Raw genomic sequence first — 22,834 nt, forward strand, 5'->3', positions numbered from 1 at the left:
AAAATCCTGCAAACGAACCTGATTGACGTCTTTGACTGGGTGACCAAAGAACTGGATGAAAGACATGCGCTAGTTATCTACTTGGATACTTGATACAGTCCCTTACAGAAGACTTGTGAATGAGTTGAGAGGGCTGAACTTAGGACCCAAAGTGGTGAACTGGATTGGAAACTGGTTGATCGACAGGTGACAGAGGGTGGTGGTAAATGGAATCGGACTGGAGAAAAGGAAGATTAGTGGAGTGCCTCAGGGGCCAATTCTGTTTAATATATTTGTGAGAGACATTGCTGAAGGGTTAGAAGGAAAAGTTTGCCTTTTTGCGGATGACGAGAAGATAGTCAATAGAGTGGATACCCTGGAGGGAGTAGAAACCATGAGAAGGGGTCTCCAAATGTTGGAAGAACTGTCAAAGGTCTGTCAGTTAAAATTTAATCCAAATAGCTGAGAATATAATCAATTTATTAATCTTACAAAAGCTCATAACATATAACAAACATTAATAAAATACTATTATTCACTTTTAAAATAATTTCTAATATGAAGTCCCTTGGAAACAGTTAGTACATATTCTAACCACAAAATTGAATCTTTCCTAAACATCAACAGTATCTCTCAAACAGACATACTTGTCTCAAAAAACCTAAGGTTAATACATCTCCAAACAAACAATACTTATCTCAGTATCATAGGAGTCTTACTGTGATGTCATAATATTCCTTAAGATGTTAGTCTTTGATAAAGAAGTTATCTTTCTGATTCCAAATTCCAAGGGAATTTCCCCAAAGTTCAAACTTGTGATATCTCATAGCTCTGTAAGGGGCCCTTTTACCAAGCTGCACTAGTGATTCCCATGTGGCAACTGAGAGAAAGCCCATAGGAATTGAATGGACTTTCATTTGCCGCACCAAAAATCGGTAGCACAGCCTTGTAAAAGAAGCCCAAGTTCTTTACATTAAGCAAATGGAGCCATTCAATCCAAATCCAATCGCACAATGTCCTCTTATATCATCCCTAGCAAAAAGTTAGTGGAATAAGTTGTATCCATGGCAGAATATATAAAAAAAGATCCAGTTTACAGCTCGATGTAAAATTTACAAATTATTTTAAAAGGGAATAATAGTATTTTAATGATGTTTGTTATATATTATGAGCTTTTGTAAGATTATATTTCAACGCTTTTATTGATGACACTTCAATAAAATACAGTCCACTGTCCGTCCACTTGTATACAACCTCAAAGATATAAATGTTCACAGAGAATTTTTTTTGTTAACTTACTACAGATCGCCATCAACTTTTCACATTTTATCCCCATCCCCCCTCTCTAATGTTAGGGATAACCCTATGCCATTTACACATTGTTTTATTAGTGACTGTACAGGGAATTCTCATACTCAGTGTTGACACAACACCATTTAAATATTCAAGATTTCCTGCAGTCAATACAAGATGTTCCATACAGTCATCAATCATTTAGTTATTATCCCCCTCTTCTTGAGCTTTTGTAAGATTAATAAATTGACTAAACTATATTCTCAGGTATTTGGATTAAATAATTTCTCAGGAAAATAGTTGCTGAAGGAAGATTCCCTGCAGGTTTTAATTTGAGTTCAAATTTAATGCCAAGAAGTGCAAAGTGATGCACTTGGGATGCAGAAATACAAAAGAGATGTTGTACCAGATAGGACAAGTGCCCAGTTCAAATCCCATTGGTGCTCCTTGTGATCTTGGGCACGTCACTTAATCCTCCATTGCCTCAGGTACAAACTTAGGGGCCCTTTTAGAAAGAGTCAGTAAGCCCAATGTGGGCTTACTGCACACTAACTCGGGTGGCCCAATGCGGCCACTGGCAGTAGTTCTGGATTGAGCATGACCATTTATAGCGTACTGGCAACATTTTTGTTATAGCACAGCACTAACCTGGCAAAATCGGGCATTGCTGTGTGCTGCCCGGTTACCACTGGGTTACTGCGGGAGCCCTTACTGCCACCTCAATGGGTGGCGGTAAGAGCTCCCCGCTGCATGGCCACACGGTATGAGTTATCTTGCCAAATGGCCATTTGAGGGGGGGGGGGGGGGGGGAGACTTTTTACCTGCTGTGGTAAAAGGGGTCCTGGTATGAAGGAAATATGGTCCCCACTGCTACCACAGGGAACTATTTCCCACATTAGTAAAAGGACCCCTTAGACTGTGAGCCCTCCAGGGACAGGGAAATACCCAGTCTGAATGTAACTCACCTTGAGCTACTGTTCAAAAGGTTGTGAGCAAAATTCAAATAAATACACTTATAATACACTAAAATTTACAACTGAGCAACAAAACCTCCTAAATATTTTGGGGCTGATATTCAGATCACAAGAGTTAGACCGGCTAACTCCCGTGGTCAGCGCTAAGCCCGGATACTCAATGTCAGGCCGTTTCCAGTGACCAGCCATTGAATATCCGGTTTATTTTTGGCCGGTTTAAAGATAACCGATTAAGTCAATATTCAGACTTAGCCAGTTATTTTTAAACCAGCCAAAGATATATCAGGTTTTCATGCGGCCAAATATGGAAGCGAAACCCAGTTGAAAAATCAGCGGATATCAGGTTATATCAGCCGAAATAACTGGGTATCTGCTAGCTGCTAACCGGGGATATTTAGCGGAGGATAACTGGTTATCCCCCGCTGAATATCGATGGATAGCCAATGAAGCACTATTTAACTGGTCAGCAGCTGTTCTGACCGGTTCAATAGCACTGAATGTTAGGGGTTTATTTTTAGCAGTAAATTTGGTGTCAATTTGCCCACCATTCAATCCCATATTTAAAAATTATATGTAACACATCAGTCCCAGATTTCTTGCTTGTCATACAACACAAAAAAAAAAAACCCATATATATATTTTTTTTCAAATTCTGGTGTCATCTCAGTAACAGGAACATAAAATCCATCCACTGCTAGGTACTGTGAAGTATGTGAAGTAATATAAAAATCCTGTAAATATTGTAAGGTATATGAGGGGGGTAGGAGGGAAGACAGGGCTAGAGAAAGGAGCAGATCCTATTCCCCAAAGAAGTGGAGAAAGGAGAAAAACTACAACTCCCACCAGTCCCCAAGAGGCGCGCAACCTAGAATGCAGGACTACATTTCCCAGCAGTCCCGGAGGGAGGCATACCATCGCAGCAGGGACTTCCATTCCCATCAGCCTCCGGAGGAGGTTGAGAGAAGGACAAGGGCGGGGAATTTGAAAACCAAGACACAGAGAACTAGGCTAAGAGAGGAGGTCCTGAATCTGCCCAATCAAGAAAAGGAGGGACAGCTGGGAGAGGGGTTGGGGAGGAACCCATGGACTGGCAAGGGGCAGAAAAGGGAGAGGAAAGAGAACAGGAAGAGCCGATGGATACCTCAGCTCTAGCTAAACTAAAAGGTAAGATAAAGCAGCAGTTGGGAGCTTAGTATGGGAGCTGGGTGAAAAAAGAAGAAGGTGGTTTTCTCCAAAGGGGAGCTGAGAAGCTGTTTTTCCTGGAGGGTCCAATGGGGAGATGTGGCTGGAAGATAGTGCTGGCCCAGTGGGTGGTGATTTTGAACCCTGTGGAAACTGCTTTACATGAACTATTGGGGATTTTTGAACCCTTTGAAATGCTTTACACGAACTGCTGTGATTCTGAACCTTTGTTGAACCTTTGGGAAATTGCTTTGCATAAACTGATATAAATATATATATGGCCCTGACTGAGTTGCTGAGTCATTATTTTGAGTCAGGGTTGAGAGCAGCCTAGGAGAGTGGAGCAATGCATGAGCTTCTGTGGGATTTCCTGGAAAAATCCCTGAACGTCTGTGAGGGAGGGAAGCGTTCCTGAACAAACCAGAGCGCAGGTCCTTCACAATATGCAACTGAGAAACTATATCGCAAACAGAACCTATGGACAGCAGACCTGCAACATTTCCATTCAAGGCTGGTGACAGCAGTTACTATGGAGGGTACTCAGGATCTCTGCTCTCCCCAGCTTGCAGACACAGATGGTGATTAAGGAAAGCATAGGTTTGCTGTCGATGCCAAATTCTTTGTGACACACCTGTGTGTCCCAACACACTGGTTGAGAACCACCGACATAGATTGATATAGCTCTATATAAAAGATAAACACATCATAATGTATCATAAAAATAAATAATATTGTCATTGTCACTACACACCTGTGATGGTCCACTCAGCAGCAATCTCCTTGGGTGAAAAGCATCCATTCTACCATCATTTCTATTATTGTAATCCATATGGATTTGTTTGGGAACCGTCCACTGGCGGTAATATAGAGACTGCTCGGTACAGGTCATCATTTTATTCAAAAGTGGGCGGAATGAACTTGCCCACATTACTGACTGATGGGGCAGGAAGGAAGATGACTTTGGAAGTCCACTACTGTCAGTAGAGGTAGCAATATCATATATTAGCTTAGGCATAAAAACGATGGGTGGCTGCTTTGATGCTTTGGCTATGGAGCACTGAGCTGTTTGCAGGACGTACGTGCTTTGAATGGGTGCAGAAGAGGAAGAAGGAGATGATGACATCATGGACACTGGGAGAGCCTTTCCATTGTGGTGCTCCTTATTACCGTAGTCCAGTCGTTCACCAGCGGCTGAATGGTGCTTCTTGAGAATAACTTGTACGCTCTTCTCAGAATTTAGCTTCTGCTTTTCAAAGTGAGCTGTACTATCTTCTGTACTTGAAATGATGTCTTGGTTTGGAGATTTTGAGGCATCTTCTGCTGTCACTGAAGACGGAGAGGATTCACTACAGAATGCTGAATCTAAAGAAAAGAGTTGCATGAATATATTACAATTGCGTCAAACGCTTTCTATTTGTGTTTGCTTCTTTACAAGTGCCATATCCAAAACTAACCAGGAATAATGAAAATAATTTCACTGATGTACACTTAGGGCCATGTTTACAAAAGCTTAGCACATGCTAACAGTGCCAAATGGCCCAACGGAATAAAATAGGCCAAGCAGCACTTAGCACATGCTAATGTCCATTAGTGTGTTAAGTTTTAGTAAAACTGGTTTTAAGAACCTATTTACTAAACTGTGATAGCTGTTTAATATGGTTTGTATAGGATTTCCACAACAGCTAAAAAAACTGAAAAAATAGAGTGCATTCACTGACCCATTAAACATTTAGAAGGCATCTCCATTTAGGCACCCTAGTATCAGTACGCCTAACAGGTGCCTAAATGTGGCAGGGAAACATGTAGCTTACAGCATTGTGTAAGTTACCCATCTAAGCGGGAGACATGCCTATGCCCTGCCCATGCTCTTCCTCTGTGTATGCCCCCTTGCAAACACCTGGTATGTAAGTTACGCAGATACATACAGAATAGTGCTTAAAGGATTGTCCTTTAAGAAAATGTTTTCACATTTCTTTTATATATCAGGCTCCAAAAATTTGGAATGCTTTGCCAGCTTCTATTATTACTCTTTCTTCATATATAATTGTTTTGTAAATCCCTTAAGGCAGTCCTTTTTAGGAAATCTGTACTTTTAGATCAATGAGGATTATTCATTATGTCATGATTATTCAGTATTTCTAAATTCCCTGTTATTGCACTGGTTTCTTGATACTGTAATCTGCTCCAAACTATTTCTTGGGATGAGTATAATAGAAATCTCTGGTAATGTAATCTAATGTAAAATGTAGGCACTTGGTTCACAGAACTACCCTTTTAATGCAGAATTTCATGTTAGAGACAAGGAAGGGGAAGGGAGGGTGTCTGGAAGTTAAATGAGAGTGTAATCAACATACATTAACTACTCATGCAATATACATAATACAGAGCAGTTAAGTACATTTCCAGTGGTGTGGTTAACTCTTTGTGCTGACAGCCCTGCTGTTAACCCGCGGTAGCAACCTGTGTCCACTGCCAGCAACGCAGCTGCCTTCCCCCATGTGCCAAGACTGCCCCCTAAAAATATGGCAGAAGTTGTGATTAAATCTGGCTGTTAATGAATGTTAAGTACAAAACCTGGTAACAAACAGGAGAGGCAAAAGAAATCTACTAGGAGTCGCCAAGAGGTTCTCTCTCAATGCTGCTTTTCTTAGCAGGCTTTCCTGCCGCTTATTTAGGTTGATTAAGCTTAGCAATATATTTTTGAGCCTTCTAAGTTACATTTTTTTTCTTAAAGAAACCCAGGGACACAAATCCGAGACCAGAGGAGAGGTCTCCTCCTGATGTTAGTTTTCTTTTTTCATGTTTCTTTTTTATTCTGCTTTCAAGATATTTCAATTTGAGTCCACTATGTTGGGAGCTATGCAATGCTGACTTTTCCCCTAAATGTTCTTCTTGTTTTACTTAAGTCAAGTTTGTGTTTGATACATTATGTTAACTGCAAATAAAAAAATTCTCAGTATTCTCATATCAATCATGTTAAACCTTGACATTTTTACCAGTTGTCTATATCATATTCATACATTTCCCCTCCTCCAGTTCTGCTCTCCTCCTAGCTACCGCTATCAGCATTGAACGCTTCAGAAGTCAATCTCAGAAAGTATTTAGCAGGCCAGATCAAAGCATTTGAAAACCCCACTAGAGAGATAAATTTAGCTGGTCAAGTTGTGGCTACAGGTACCTAACAGAGTCCACAAAGTAACAAGATTCCTTGCTACTTTACCCTAGAGATAATCAGTGGCTTTCCCCAGGTCTATTTTTATTAGGTATTTAATTTTTTAGCTTACGCCTTTTCACTGGTAGCTCAAGGCATGTCACATTCAGGTGCAGTAGATATTCTCCTGTCCCTGGGGAGACTTACAATCTAAGGGCCCTGTTTACTAAGGTGCGCTAGAGACAGTGTCTCTAGTGTTAATGTGCCTACAGCATAGCTTAGTAAACAGGGCCCAAGTATGTACCTGAGAAAATGGAGTTAGGCTACCTTAATAATGGTTTATGGAAATTGTCCAACTCTTTTTTTTAAATCCAGCTGCATTAACTGTTTTTATCACTTGCTCCAGTTATTTATTTATTTATTTATTTATTTATTTATTTATTGCATTTGTATCCCACATTTTCCCACCTATTTGCAAGCTCAATGTGGCTTACAGAGTATTGTTATGACATAGTCAATTCCAGGATATCAGATACAATTGGTAATGTACAAAGATTAAGTAGGGGAAGAGAGAAGGAAGGTGTTAGGCAGGATAGTATAGAAGGTGGGCTTTAATAGCTGGATGGGTTGGTGAGGCTATGTTGACTCCTAACGTAGAACTTTGCATCATGTAGCTATAATTTGAGTTGTTCTTTTCAACGTGCATCATTTTACACTTGTCCAAATTAAATTTCATCTGTCATTTGAATGACCTGTCTTCCAGCCTCCCAAGGTCCTCCTGCAATTTCTCACAATCGATATACAATTTAACTGTTTTGAACAATTTCATGCAATCTGTAAATCTGATCACCTCATTGTCCCCATTTCCAGATCATTACTTTTTTAGTTGGCCAGCAAAATCTTGCCACTGCAATAGTAGATCTAAATCTAGCCAGCCTCCTTCCCTTCTCACTCAATTTTTAAAATTCAATACCCGCTGATAAGATTTCCCTTCTTTCTCCTTTCTGTCATTAAAAAAAAATTGTCCTCTCAAACTCCATTAAGAAGAACATTCTTTAGAAAAATATATTCCACTACTTCTACTACTACTACTATTTCTTATAATTTCTATAGTGCTACTAGACGTACGCAGCATTGTACACTTGAACATGAAGAGAAAGTCCCTGCTCAAAAGAGCTTACAAACTAATTAAGACAGACAGACAGGACAAATAAGGGATAAGGGAATTACCATGGTGGGAATGATAAAGCATACATGGGTACTGTATAAGTGAACAGGGGTTAGAAGTTAAAAGCAGCAACAAAAAGGTGGGATTTTAGCTAGATTTCAAGACAGCCAGAGATGGAGCTTGACATACTGGCTCAGGAAGTCTATTCCAGGCATATGGTGTAGCAAGATATAAGTAATGAAGTCTGGAATTGGCACTGGAGGAGAAGGGTACAGATAAGAGAGATTTACCCAATGAATGGAGCTCCTGGGGAGGAGTGTAAGTATAGGCAAAGTCAGTAGGCAGGCAGTAGGCAAGAGAGTAATCCAGGCACAGGCAAAGTCAGCAACGAGGGACAAAAGTAGAGAAAAAACACACTACTGAGCAAGTAACACCTACCAAAGTAGAAGCCGAAGCATGGAGTCCAGGAAGAGCTCAGCTGATAAAGTGCTGGCGTCTGACATCAGCAGGGACCAGCAGAGAGAAGGAGCACAGTCATAGGACAAGAGCAGGGGAAGGAGGAACCAGAAGACCAATAGGAGAGAAGCAAGGGAAGCTAGGCAGAGAGAGAGCAGAACCAGGTGCATGGAAGCAAAGCAAACAAGGAGCCTGCAGCCAAAGAAGAACTGCACACACGTGGCTCAGGGCTGTGCCAGTCAAGTGTGTGTGTCGACGGGACCCCGCACAGCCCGAGGACGCCGCTTGCGTTGAGGTAGGGGACATAACAGACATATAGGAGCCTATGCATCTTTATAAAATACTAGAGTAAGTGGCAGATGTTGCACCTTGAATGCAGGCATGGACATTTACTCCTGCACGAGAAAATAAACAGAGAATAACCGCCTAGAGTTGAAATAGTGTAACCTACTGAAATATGAAAGCCTCTAGCTAAAAAAATATAACAGGTGCTTGATTAGTGCTGTGGATAAAAAACCCTCAGAAACCGGAGGCAAACTGCCTGAGGTTTAAAGCGTGGTTATAAGCAGTGAGCTTGACTTTATAGCACACGCTCAGGTTCTATCATTGGGTAAAAAAAAACTCCACTGAGCACTGGACATTGAACATAAGCCTCAAACTTTAAATAATTGAGATAAATCACTCGTAAAATTTCCTAGTGAATCAATTAATCTTGAGGTCTCCTTCTGAAAACAACCCTTTTTAAACAGCAGCAAGGTGAATGAACTTGCACTTAGCTTTTAATGAAGCACTCGTCCTTGTCCGTTCAACGGGGACCACCGTTTCACCTGAAAACACAGCTTCCTCAGGAACGGAGTGCTAAATTGCAATGTTGGGTGTTCAGAGCTGAGAATTTGAAATGGAAGCGTCTGAAAATTCAAATGAACGGATGACGGGTGCTTCATTAAAAGCTACGTGCAAGTTCATTCACCTTGCTGCTGTTTTAAAAGGGTTGTTTTCAAAAGGAGACCTCAAGATTAATTGATTCACTAGGAAATTTTACGAGTGATTTATCTCAATTATTTAAAGTTTGAGGCTTAAGTTCAATGCCCAGTGCTCAGTGGAGTTTTTTTACCCAATGATAGAACCTGAGCGTGTGTTATAAAGTCAAGCTCACTGCTTATAACCACATTTACTCCTGCACCTGTACATACATTATATAAATATATACAAAGCAATTCACACATGCACAAGCTAAAAAACGTAAACAGAGATGAGAGATTTATCATGCAAAGTTAAAAAACAGAGTCAAGAAAAACCTAATAAACCATTAAGAAGATCAAATTAAAAATTGCATCAATCAAAGAACAAATTTTTTAAAAACACTCTTTCAGGGCAATTTTTCTAAAAAAAAAAAAGTGTTTTTATCAGAGGAAATAAGCTCTTTGAAATGTTCCCATCCTGTGTGTGGGTAAAAGTATGTGGGTTGGAGATACTTTTACTAACATTTAATGGATGCACTCTCAGGGGCAAAGTATGAGTGTGTAATATAAAGTAATGTAATCTAATCTAATCAAGAAACCAGTGCATTAAAGTGTACAGAGCACCAAAAAGAAATGAATGAGTCAGTACTCAGATTTGTCTGTGTACTTCAGAGGTTACCTGGACAAATATTGGATTTTTAAATTCCTCCACCCTCAACTGGATAAATTAAATTTAATACAAAGTTTTATAATCTGCCATAGAGCAGGGTACAATTACACTACTAAATACAAATAAATCGCCCCAACTCCGCACACAAAAATACTCCAATATATACCCTTCAATCCCCACAGCCATACAATTGATCTGGTTTAAAAAATATTAATGACTTGGGTGTTGTAGCCACATATATTCAGTGGCATTTTAACTGCGTAAGTGGGTAAACTAAACCTATTAACAAAAGAAAAAAAACAGATCAAGAGTATTCTTTCACAAGTCTCATGGTTTCCAGAGCTCTTATGGTTCCAAGTGGCATCATTGACATGAATAATGAAGTTCCCTAGGGATAATAAACCCTGAAGTGGAGGCGGGGGGGGGGGGGTGGGGGGCAGTGTTACATTTGCTATATGATAGAATAAAAGACTGATATTCTTTTCAATCTTGGAGTGCATGACAGACTAGCAGATCCTGCAGAAATTCCATTTTAGAGCTGAATTAAGAGGGCAATTTTCAGACAATCCATTTATCCAGGTGAATGGCTTTGAAAAATATCCTCTAATGAATACCACCACAGTCTCATAATTTGTACATGAAATTTTGCAAGGGAGCATCAAGGATAGGGACACCTGACTCAGTCCAGGTCTCACATTTCAAAATGCTTTCCAAGCAAGACAGCAGTAATCGCTACACTAACCGGTCTACTTTTAAGAACAATGTCTTTTTTTTTACACCTTTTCTTATTATCCTTTAGGCCCATTTTCTTTAAAGAATGAAAGAGGCTTACTTGAAGCTTTTGAAGATAAAGAAGAAGTTGCTGAATCATGTGAGCAAGACCTTTGCCTTGTTCTGGGGCTTCTCTTTTCTGAAGTGGAACCTGTTTAGCAAAAAGATACTCTTATTGATAAACTGGGTTAGCTGTGATCTTCCTCAACCTATCTTCATGCTGCCGGTTTAACTGCATAAACAGGACCGCATAAAAGTCCGTCCTATCTTTATGCGGTAACCCATAACTGATTAATATCAGACAACTGACTACGAGTCAGACAGCCCAGGCATGGCCCAGTATTGAATATCTGGATTAAATCGCCTGGGGGAAGGGGGGGGTCAGCAAAACGCTGATCGGCATCGGCTGAATATTACCCCTTTCATGATTTTTATAATGGCCACTGTTGGTGGTAGCCTGCCACAGAATAAGTAGTTCAAACATGCAGGCTTCCTACCTTCAGTCACAGTTTCCTCATCTTCATTGTCAGTACTGCTCAGCTTCTCAGGATCACTCTCCAAGGCCTTGTTCATGACACCCTTCTCTACAGCTGCATTAGAGTTAACAAAATAAGCTGCCAAACCCAGTTCCTGTTCTAGTGCGGCCCTTACCAAGCAGGACGAATTCATTAATCGAAGGTCACAGTACCTCAGTGATCTGGAAAAGTAAAAAGTCAACATCAAAGAAAGCATCAGTTCAACAGCTCTTCTACCTGTGTATACCCTCTGAGGGTACTGCAGCATTCTAGCTTAGTCCACCAGAATTCAGCCTGACTGAAGAGCAACTCAATAGCCACATATTGACATGACAAAATGGCAAAGGTGCATATAAAAGACAAGAAGTTAAGAAATACCTGCTCTGTGGGTATGTATTTCTAATTTAATTGTCTCCTTTTCAAATCCAGGTTCAAGGCAAGTTAAATTTCAGGTACACATGCTATTTCCCTACCTGAGTGGGCTTACAATGTAAGTTATACTCGAGACAATGGAGGGTTAAATAACTTATCTGGGTTCACAAGGTAAAACAGGATTTGAATTCTGAAACAATTTTTTGAATGCTCATTTCTGGTGGCACACAATACTACAAATTCATAAATTTGAACTTTCCTTAGCAGACAAATTTGGTACAACCATTAATATTACCAAAACATGATCCAATTTAGATAAATACCTATCTAAACTCTGCTAATGGTAGTACTATTAATTTTAGTCTTCTATATCTCTAAACCAGTTTCTCTGTATTCATGAACCTATGTATAAATACCGGTTTATATTTTTCACATTATTGTATTGTGACAAAACATTTCAATAAAGCAAGGGTGTAGCCAGACCTCAAGGTGGGAGGGGGCCACAGCCCAAGATGAGGGGGCACATTTTGGTCACCGGCCCCCCCCCCCCCACTGCCGCTGCTGTACACCTTGGCTGGCAGGGGTCCCCAACCCCCACCAACTGAAGACTTCATCCAGCGCTGGTCTCCAGCGCCGCCACATTGCCTGCACTGCTTTCTCTTCCCCTCACATCCGGCACGCTCCTTTTGGTGAAATTCAATTTCACTAAAAGGAGCATGCCTGAAATGAGGGGAAGAGAGAGCAGGGCAGACAATGTGGTGGCAGCGGCGCCACAGACCAGTGCTGGACGAAGTCTTCAGCTGACAGAGGTTGGGGACCACCGCCAGCCAACCAGGGGCTCAGAGCAAATTTGTGAGGGGCCAGGCCCCTGTGGCTCCACCTAGCTACGCCACTGCAATAAAGTATCTTGAATTTAAAAAATGAACCCTAGCTTCTCTGAGTCTTACCACCAACTCCTCCAACTTAATAAATTTCCAGGTTTCCAAGTTCACGTGTTCCTGCTCCCTTTTAAATTTGGACTTTCATAGGTTGTGCTGGGAAATGAGTCAGCTCTAAGTAAGAGCTTCTGCTAAACATCAAACCTTAAGTTACAAAGCAGACAAAAAGTTATCTGTGGTGCTGCAGAATACTGTGAACCACTCTGATGTGCACATTTGAAAGGTTGTCAAGAAAGTCATTTATTAACCTAATCACTGGTAGTTTGAAGAAAAGAAGCTAGATGCAGGATACAAACTCAGATCTCTTGAATGACAGCACATATCGGGCCTTTCCCTGTCTTTAATTTTCCAGCATCCCTTAGTTTTAAGAAACATTCTGATCGCTGTCACATGACACTGTCTTCTAATAGGAACAAGTCAGTGTTTTTCCTTCAGTAACTTAATAGCAGCCTGCATGACCATTAGCAACATGTGAGATAGGCTTGAATCTGTAGTTTCTCAGGTAAATGTTTTTTATGCTGCAACAATCTAGCACATCTCCTCTATTTTCTTGAAGAACCAGCTCATGATTTTAATAAGAGACCTACAGATCAAACTTTGTTCATGCTGGAGAAGTATAACACTGTGTATCCTCTACACAATCTCCCGGATGCTGTATAGGTCTCCAAATGTTGGGTGCACAAAGTAATTAATTAGTCAGCTGTCAACAATCAATAATTGGCACTAAATAGCAGTCATTTGGGGTTATGCACAATCTGCCCTGCACCCTATTCTTTAAAATGAGTGTCTAAATTTTACAGCGCACAACTAAAACGGGGGTGTGGACGTGGGAGGGGTATGGGCAGGTCAGGGGTGTTCCCAGAAATTAGGCCAGAAAGACAGAAGTAGTTATACACAATTTATTCCATAAAACTGGTGATGAATAAAAATGATGACTCGACACACCACCATGTTTCGGCCAAACAGCCTGCCTCAGGAGTCTACAGAAGTACAAATAAATAAATAAACATTCAAAATACAAATTAATAAATAAGAATACAATGCTAAAAATATAGCATGAATTTTAATAATAAGAATGATCATAAATAATGAAAAGTCTTTTGTCTTTATTCTTTATTTTTACACTATTTTCATTATTTATGATCATTCTCAGGAACTCGGAGGGTATGGATGACATGAGAAAGGACATAGTGAAGCTTAAGGAATGATCCGATATTTGGCAACTAAGATTTAATGCTAAAAAATGCAGGGTCATGCACTTGGGTCACAAGAATCCAAGGGAACGGTGCAGCACAGGAGGTGAAATGCTTCTATGTACAAAGGAAGAGCAGGACTTGGAGGGTAATTGTGTCTGATGACCTTAAAGTTTCCAAACAAGTAGAAAAAGTGATGGTCAAAGCCAGAAGGATGATTGGGTGCATAAGGAGAGGGATGGCCAGCAGGAAGAAAGAGGTGATGGTGCCCTTGTATAAGTCTCCAGTGAGGCCCCATTTAGAATACTGTGTGCAATTCTGGAGATTGCACCTACAGAAAGATATAAACAGGATGGAGTTGGTTCAGAGGGCAGCTACAAAATTTGTAAGCGGTCTTGGACATAAAACATATAAGGACAGGCTTATGAACCTTAACATGTATATGCTGGAAGAGAGGAGGAAAAGAGGAGACATGATAGAAACATTTAAATATCTCAGGGGCATTAATGTACAGGAAGACAGCCTTTTTCAAATGAAGGAAAACTCTGGAATGAGGGAGGCATACGATGAAGTTAAGATAAAATAGAATTAGGAAGAATCTAAGAAAGTCTTCATTTACAGAAAGGGTGGTGGAAGCGTGGAATGGCCTCCTGGTGCAGGGTGTGGAGACGAGGACTGTGTCAGAATTTAAGAACGCATGGGACATGCATGTGGGATCCCTTAGGAAAAGGAGGAGTTATGGATTATGGAGGGTGGGCAGAGTGGATGGGCCATTTGGCCTTTATGTGCCGTCATATTTCTTTGTTTCTATATAGAGGGAGAAACTGGAACGTTCAGGTCAGGATGCACATAGTTCCTCCTGTAGTTCACAAAAGTTCTGCTGAACATGAGGCCTTTTGTAAAATACAGGTGTATTTTTTGGTATGGGGAGCAGAAAGAGCGATTTTGCAAAAGCTTATGCAGAAAAACAGAGTGGTGGTATCACTCAGCAGGCTCCATACAGAAATGGTAGTATTTATACATATAGAAGGTAATTCTATAAGGAGGTCACCAAGATAAGAGGCAGCAAGAACATGTATAAATTACTGCAATACTGGCATATAAGCATGTATGTGCATAAATGCTAATATTACAGCTACATGCTATTCTGTAAAATGGCACCTAAATGTAATAGCTAATAGGTTGCAGGTGGGCATTCACATGGGCTGGGTATGAGTAGAGCATGGGCAATGCATATATTTACATGTGTAGCTGATAAACATAAACATATAATGTACATATATTCTTTAGTGATCTAGGCACAACCATGTACACCAGCTCTATGGGGTAAAGCTACCAATGAGCATACCCAGCAAAATGCCCAGGGCCAGCCAGTGGTAGGGGCTGCCAACAGTGGAAACCTCCTCCTCCTCTTCCTCTGCATAATGTTTCTGCCCAGGGCCAATTCAATCCTAGTTGCAGCACTGTTTCCACCTGTAGAAAGTTTTCTGAAAACAGTATTTTCAAGTGTAGCCTATCTACATGTGAAGACGAGTTTAAAATGACCCCCTTAATGTAACATCATTATAACATCATGAAACACATTCTTGTTTTTCTTGTAACTAATTTTATTTTTGCTGGTTTAACATGCTGCTACTTTTTCTACTTTCTGAATGAATTTCTTATTCATACCTTGGCAAAGACTCTCCCTGAGGATCCATTCCACTAAATATCAAAATACATGGCAGTCCATTCAGTTCCAGAAATGTCTGGGGCCTCCAATCCACCTCTTCAATCTTCTGCCACACCTGCCACGTATAGAACCACATTAACAACTACTACTACTTGACATTTCTAAAGCGCTACTAGGGTTACGCAGCGCTGTACAATTTAACTGCTCAAAGGAGCTTACAATCTAAAGGACAAATGTACAGTCAGTCAATTAGGGGCAGTCTAGATTTCCTGAAAGGTATAAAGGTTAGGTGCCGAAAGCAACATTGAAGAGGTGGGCTTTGAGCAAGGATTTGAAGATGGGTAGGGAGGGGGCTTGGCGTAAGGGCTCAGGAAGTTTATTCCAAGCACAGGGTGAGGCGAGGCAGAATGAGCGGAGCCTGGAGTTGGCGGTGGTGGAGAAGGGTAATGAGAGGAGGGATTTGTCATGGTTCTGAGTTTATACTCCCCAAACTGAAACTGTGCTAAAGTTTAAACACTAATTTCAATCCATTAAAGTATATTTTTTCTGATGCATTTTTCAACCATAACAGATCAGAAGGCAAAGTGCACTCACATAAGAGGATGTGAAAGAGTAATTTGACACAGTGTTAAACCTTGACTATTCAGGGAATACGGAAACAGAGCTTGGCTAAACACAGAGGTTGGCTTAAACACAGAGCTTAACTATAGCAAGAGTCAAAAGCAGGGCTAGACTAAAAGCAGGAGCCAAGGGTAGAATCAAACAGATACAGACACCAAGGGCAGGGTGTGGCTCTACAGACAGGCTTTCAGGAAGCAAGATTCAAAAGCAAACTCACAGAAACAAAGGAAAGCATTGAAACACAAGACTCAGAGAAACACAGCACAGACCTTCAGGAGCAAGCCTCTCAGGAACCAAGCCAAGCAGGGCAATGCTCTAAACAGATAACACAAGATTAAGAGACCTCTTGCAAAGGCAACATAGGAAAGCTCCCTGGGTCCTTATAAAGGAGTAGGCTGATGATGTCACAAGTAGGAAATGAAGCAGAAGCAGGGAGACCAAAGCGAGGTTTGGTTTACAGGAAGAAGAACAGGGAAAAAGGCAGACTGGAGAGGTCACAGAGTTAGATACAGAAAAACAGTACGTCTGAACATAAGGGCACAGCCACAACCGTGACACCCAGGTCCTTGCTGTAACTCTGAGTTGAGGAATGGAAGAAAACTGGTTGGACCCAGGTCCTTGGTTGAACAGTCAAAGATGTTTCTGATCCAGTTATTGAAGGAAAAAATAAATAATGTTTAACGAAAGCACAGTATTATGATGGATACCTTGATACAGTTGATACTTGTTATGTTGCACAATTATGCATAGTAATGTGTCAAATAAAAATTGGTTGGCAAGTGGATATTTCTACTTTAAAAGAAAATGTAGCAGCGCTTATAAAAGATAACATACTTACACACCAGAAAATTGAACAGACAAGCAATATGAATAGACATTTGAACCTTTTATATATATATATATATATATATATATATATATATATATATATATATATATATATATATATATATATATATATATATATATATACATATAAAAGGAAAAATATATAAACATATCTGAAAAATATATAAACATATCAATATATATGTGTGTGTGTGTAAAAGGAAAACTGTATCCTACAAAATAAAATAATTACGCACCTTTAGTTGCTGTACAAAACGACTTCCTACAGATATTCCAGAGTTAGGATTTCCCAAGATAATTTCAAATTGATCTTCCAGAGCTAGTCTTCCTCTCACATGACAGAGACGTTCATATGCCACTACAGCTAGTGAAATACATGGAATCCGTAACAAGACCATCAGGCCATGACCACTTGAGCACTGTCTTGGGGAGTTGATAAGGTTCTGAATGATTTCCAGAGTTTCAACTGACGTGTAGTTCTTCATCTGTGAGAGACCACACACTGCCATCATAGCCGCTGAATAATGCTGTATGAGAACAAAGGTCCTTATCACTGCACTGTGCAGTTTGGGAAACCTGCAGTGAAAGAGTATGTGTAACTCTCTAAGAAATGAAGTGATTGTGGAATGTTCTACCATCACTTGTCTAAATTTTGTGAGAATTTATTTATTTATTGGGATTTATTAAATGCCTTACTGACGAGATTAACCCTAGGCAGGTAACATGGATAGGTTGAACATAAAACTCACAACTGTGTTAATGGCCAAACAATAGTTAAACTGACCAAATATAAGCAAAAATACAATCAATGAAGTAAACGTGGAAATAGCCAATTTAAGTCCTACTAATAAGAATAACATGATGCACTGTCAGAAATATATATATTAAACAGCACAATAGAACATTCACATTTCTTTTTTATTCAGTTTTATTCATAGTATGCGTCCAAAATCCAAATAGGAAATATGAAACCACAAAAATGTCTATTTTTTAATACCATTTGTAACAAGGTTTTGTGCTCTGCGCATTTATTTTTTCAGGACATTCTTCGAAAAAAAAAAAGTACAAATGTAAAAATGTAAAAATTTAATTAAATGTAAAAACTTACCCCCCTGTATACTAAGCTGAACTAGCAAGTGCCACACAGTAATGCCGACACAGCCTATTTAAAACCTTCTGGTTCAGTCGTCTGTAGTCTATTGATCCATCTCTGTTCAAATGATTGAACCACAAGGTTTAAATGCCGCCATTGAATGGGATGCCATTGAGTACAGAGATGAGGCGTTAGTATCTGACCTCATGTGAGTAAGTAGCACTGAAAGATTATTTGTTGTTCAAGAACTATTTTATTTTCTGCGTTAAGCACATTTTGTTCTTCGTTTCAGGTGATTTTGTAAAAGCATAGCAATCAAGCCGAATCAGCTCTTCAGACCAGTGTTAAGTCTGGACTGCTCTGCTCCCGACAAAGCTGAAGTCAGCAAAACAGACAGCTCCGCTGAGTTTGAGAGCTTCCAACTGGTTTATAAGTTAAGTGCTTTATTACTATTAGTAAATTCATATAAAAATTACATGCAGTGGAGAATATGCACTGTGTGTCTGCGTTAAGCAAAAAAGTTTTACATATTAGTATACACAGCAAAATAATTTAAGGGTTCTTGACTGATGATAGTGGTATGGTTGTGAGGTTCTTTCATGGGCTCTTTATTAGGAACCATGAGAGCCACTAAGGTCTTTTCCCTTATATTGTATTAGTTACGGTTTGTAGAGGAATCTTTTATCTTTTGTATTACCTTACAGACTAACCAATTTATTGAGGAATGGGCTTTCAAGGACCAAAGTCCACTTCGTCAGACACATGAAGTGACATTCAGGACATGGATACATATAAGGAAGATGCATGGTAGAGGGAGAGTAATACAAAGATAAAGTATTGGAAAATGCAGGGGCATACAGGAACCACATTATACTGGAAACTTGACTGCCATGCATATCTACTTCCTTCCAGCTTCCACTATCACTAGATTCATTGTCTACAGCCAAGCAATACAGTACAACCACATTTGTTCTGACCTCTCTGAGAGAGGTTCCCATCTGGAGAAAGTATAACAGATATTTTTGAGATTACACTACCCACCCAATGAAGTGAGACAGCAGAAAATCAACAGGGTCAAAAGAAATACCAGGAACAATTTGCTACAGGACTATCCTAAAAAGAAAGTAACATAACACCTCTGGTTGTCACTTACAGCCCTCAGCTGAAACCACTAAAACATATTATTAAGGATCTACAACCCATTCTGCACAATGATACCATTCTCTCACAGGCCTTGGGTGGCACTCCTGTACTGGCATACCAACAGTCCCCAACTTCAAACAGATACTCACTAGTCATCACAAACTGTTTAACAATGACACCCACTCAGGGACTAGACCCTGCCAGGAACCCAGATACCAACTTTTTGCCCACATTCACTCAATTAACACTATCACAGGACCCAACAACATCAACTACAGCAACTGGGGCTCATTTACCTGCTCTTCCTCCAATGTACTATATGCCATCATCTGCCAGCAGTGTCCCTCTGCTTTCTATATAGGACAAACAGGTCAGTCCTTAAGAAAAAGAATAAATGGACACAAATCTGATATTAGAAATGGCAGCATTCAAAAACCAGTAGGAGAAAAACTCAACCTTATAGAGCACTCTCTACGTGGCCTTAAGGTTGCCATACTCCTATAAAGGAACATCAAAGGACACTCCAGTGTGAAACTGATGAATTGGAACTCATCAAAAGCTTGATACACTAGGCCTGAATAGGGACAATGGATTCATACCACATTGCAGATGTGAATAGACTCAACTGCTCTGGGACCATCTCGTCTTTGTCCACTCCCCCACCACAGTCGTCAGGTAATTGAATGGTGAAGCCATTATCTCTCTCTTTCCACACCCTGCCCATCATTTTCCAATATTTTACCTTTGAATCCCTCTCCATCAAGCCTTCCCTCCTCCCTCCCCCCACCAAATATTCAGTGCTGGTTTCCGTTCAGGTACCAGCATATCTGGATACTTGCTGGCCAGTGGGTATCACCAGTCTTCAGAGATGGTGCCAGATAGCTACCCAGTTAACTGAGGACATTCTTTTTTGCTGTCCTAATTAACATGTTAGTTATCCAGGTACTGCTGCTGAATATTGGTGGTGTCCAGGAAACTCCAAGCTCTGCTCCTGCACTTACTGAATATTGCCACGGCAGCCAAATATTCAATGGCACTATCCAGTTATATGCCACTGGATATCCGGTTTTGGCCCAGTGTTAGTTAACCAGGTAAGGAGCCTCTCCTAACTAGTTAGCTAGTGTTGAATAAGTCTCCTAAATTTCCAGAAGCCCAGCAAATGAAAACATCCAGTGGTCAGTTCTTAAGTTAATAAAACCAAGAAAGTACCTCTTTCCTATGGCCATGACCATTGCTTCAAATGAGCTGTCATATCGCAGCAGGGGAAGGCTGTGTCCTGAAAATGTTGATTCTATGAATTCTGTTAATCCAAAATATTTTTTGTTTTCATGATATAAATCCACTCCCTATAATAGAAAATACATGAATGTGTGAATAAAAAATTTGTGTGTACCAAAGAGCAGGTGTAAATGTAAGCACATAAAATTCCCATTCATTTGGAAAATTTGTTGAATCCTACTCAGGAAAAAGTCTGTGCCTACTTTTCATGTCTCCATGCAGCTATAAAAATTGCCCCAAGTCACCAAAAACAATGAGAAATCAAAACAGTTGTAACCCACGAATTTCCTGACTGGCTGCCCAGAATGCTGTTGTTAAGTTGATCACTTTTAGTTAAAAAAAAAAAAAATTCACAAAGCGGTACTATATTTCATCAATACCTTTATTTTGAAGAGTAAAGGTGTTGATAAAAGGAAGAGTATTCATAAAAGCTTCCAAAAACTATGTAAAAGGAACAAAGTCACCTGAGTCTTACATTACTGTAAGAAGAAGGCCAGTGGATCTCATTATATGGGCTGATCGGGGTGTGCTGTGTCTGCAGAGCATAAGGAAGGGAAGTCACATGTAGGGTCACAATATTTGAAGCCTCTTTCACCTCCCTGCAGTTCAGTAGTCTATCAACAAGTCCTACACAGGATTCAGTTTGAGGATAAAGATTGTGTACAGCACTGCCAAATGGAAATACATCAAAGACACATGGGTGTTACTGACAAAACAAGTGCATTTGTGACAGTTCATTTGTAAGAAGACAGTGACGTGTGGTAACACTGACAACAGGGGATTCAGTAAATGTGCCAAACAACAAGAGGGGCTTGGCAGCTCTACACAGTACTTCTCACCATCACACCTCCCACTCCAGCAAGAACATGAAGAGGTGCTTGGTAAGCCCAACCTAATATATCCCACTGCAACAAAGAACAAGAGGGGCTTGATGGCCCAACACATCAGTTTCCACCCCCAACAGATATAGTGGAACTCAGTGACCCCAAGAAAACAACATTCATATCACTTCCCAGTCCTCTTTTCCAATCTAAACCATACCCAACAGTTTCTTCCCCTTCTTGTCTCTCTTATCCCTTGCACTTCCACTCACTCTGGTCTCCCATGCCTTCACCCGCAGTCCAGTGACTCTTATCCTGCTGTCCGCTTACCTCCTCTCTTACCACACCCACTCACTCTCTCTACCTTCTCTTTTCCTCCTGTTGCCATACCCCCTCTTCCTACCCTAACCTCACCCCACACTTTCGTCTCTGTTCTTATCCCTTTAATCTTCTCTTCTTTGTTCTGAACTTCCCTCACTCTGCCCACCACCCGTCCTTCCCTCCCACCTCCCTTCTTTCTTTCCATTCTGTCCATCCCTAACCCAATCTCTCTTCCCATTTTGCCACCCTAAATTCTTCTAACTGTACTCCTAACCGCTCCTCCTGTACCCCCTTTTGCATCCATTCCTTCTCTCTTACCATTCCAAGACCTAATTATTATTTATTATTATTATTATTTATTGCATTTGTATCCAAAGTTTTCCCACCTATTTGCAGGCTCAATGTGGCTTACATAGTTTGGTTATGATGCTGTCATTCCAGGATATCAGATACAATTAGTGATGTGTAAAGATTAAGTAAGGGGAAGAAGAAGGAAGTGATAGGGTGGGTAAGTTTAGAAGGTAGATTGTCATAGCTGGAAGGATCGGTGAGGTGGTTTGTTAGGGTTATTAATCCCACCATGCACTTACCTCTTTGTGCACCACTGCCCCTCCCCCCTTCTTTCTTTCCCCTCTAGCTCATTAAAATATCCTCTTTCTCCTTTACACCTAACCAGGCCAAAAAAAGGCATTGGACTTAGAAGGTCTATTCTCCTCCATGATGACTCAACCACTTTTTCTTCCTTTAGTGGCCTGTGGAGGTACTGCAGCTGTAGGGGGAGGAGCTGGGGGAGACGGAAGGCTATAAGGGAAATACTGCTTCCTGCTGCTTCTCAGAGACCAGGTTGCTTAGGGTTGCCAATTTTTTGAAAGATAAAACCCCACCACCTGCCACACCAATGTTCTGCCCTCACCCCCTCCACCTCCTGTCCTGCCCCCCTCCTAAAAAAAATAACTGTAGATAAAGCAGCAATACAGGTTTCAGTGCATGAAGGCCATATTAAGGGCAGGGGGTGGGGGGGGGGGGAGTACAGGAGGTTGCACCTTTAAGTCCCTATCGAGCCACAGTCCCCTAACACATATGCTTCCCCCATATGCTATTAATGCCACACAAATTATAACTCCATACACACCCCTGGCCCTCCCCCAACAATGGGTACAGAATAGATTTAGGACATTTCTCCATAAAACTCACCATACAAAAATGTTTCAGATTCTAGTGTAATCTCACTAACAGAAGCATAAATCCTATCAAAACCAAGCATCAATATTGTGAAGTAATACAACTCTACAAAATCACTCAGGACCTACAGCAAATCTACCATACCAGCACTAACTTAAAAAAAAAAAAAAGATCCTTCCTACAAAAATTCATGCCCTAAATATTTCAGTGGCCATAGAACTTCAGTATAT

General features: G+C 40.5%; 1 protein-coding gene across 1 annotated transcript in view; it reads right to left on the bottom strand.

The window, feature by feature from the left end:
- The window catches only part of GREB1 (growth regulating estrogen receptor binding 1), a 209,532-nt gene that overhangs the window by 56,113 nt on the left and 130,585 nt on the right, over nt 1-22,834 (bottom strand). The window contains 7 exon segments of the mRNA XM_030195152.1: nt 4,180-4,790; nt 10,668-10,757; nt 11,104-11,303; nt 15,296-15,411; nt 17,003-17,342; nt 20,212-20,348; nt 20,756-20,948. Of these exon segments, the coding sequence (XP_030051012.1) occupies nt 4,180-4,790; nt 10,668-10,757; nt 11,104-11,303; nt 15,296-15,411; nt 17,003-17,342; nt 20,212-20,348; nt 20,756-20,948 (1,687 nt within the window).

Source organism: Microcaecilia unicolor, chromosome 3, assembly GCF_901765095.1.
Source record: "Microcaecilia unicolor chromosome 3, aMicUni1.1, whole genome shotgun sequence".
NCBI classification, from domain to species: Eukaryota; Metazoa; Chordata; class Amphibia; order Gymnophiona; family Siphonopidae; genus Microcaecilia; species Microcaecilia unicolor.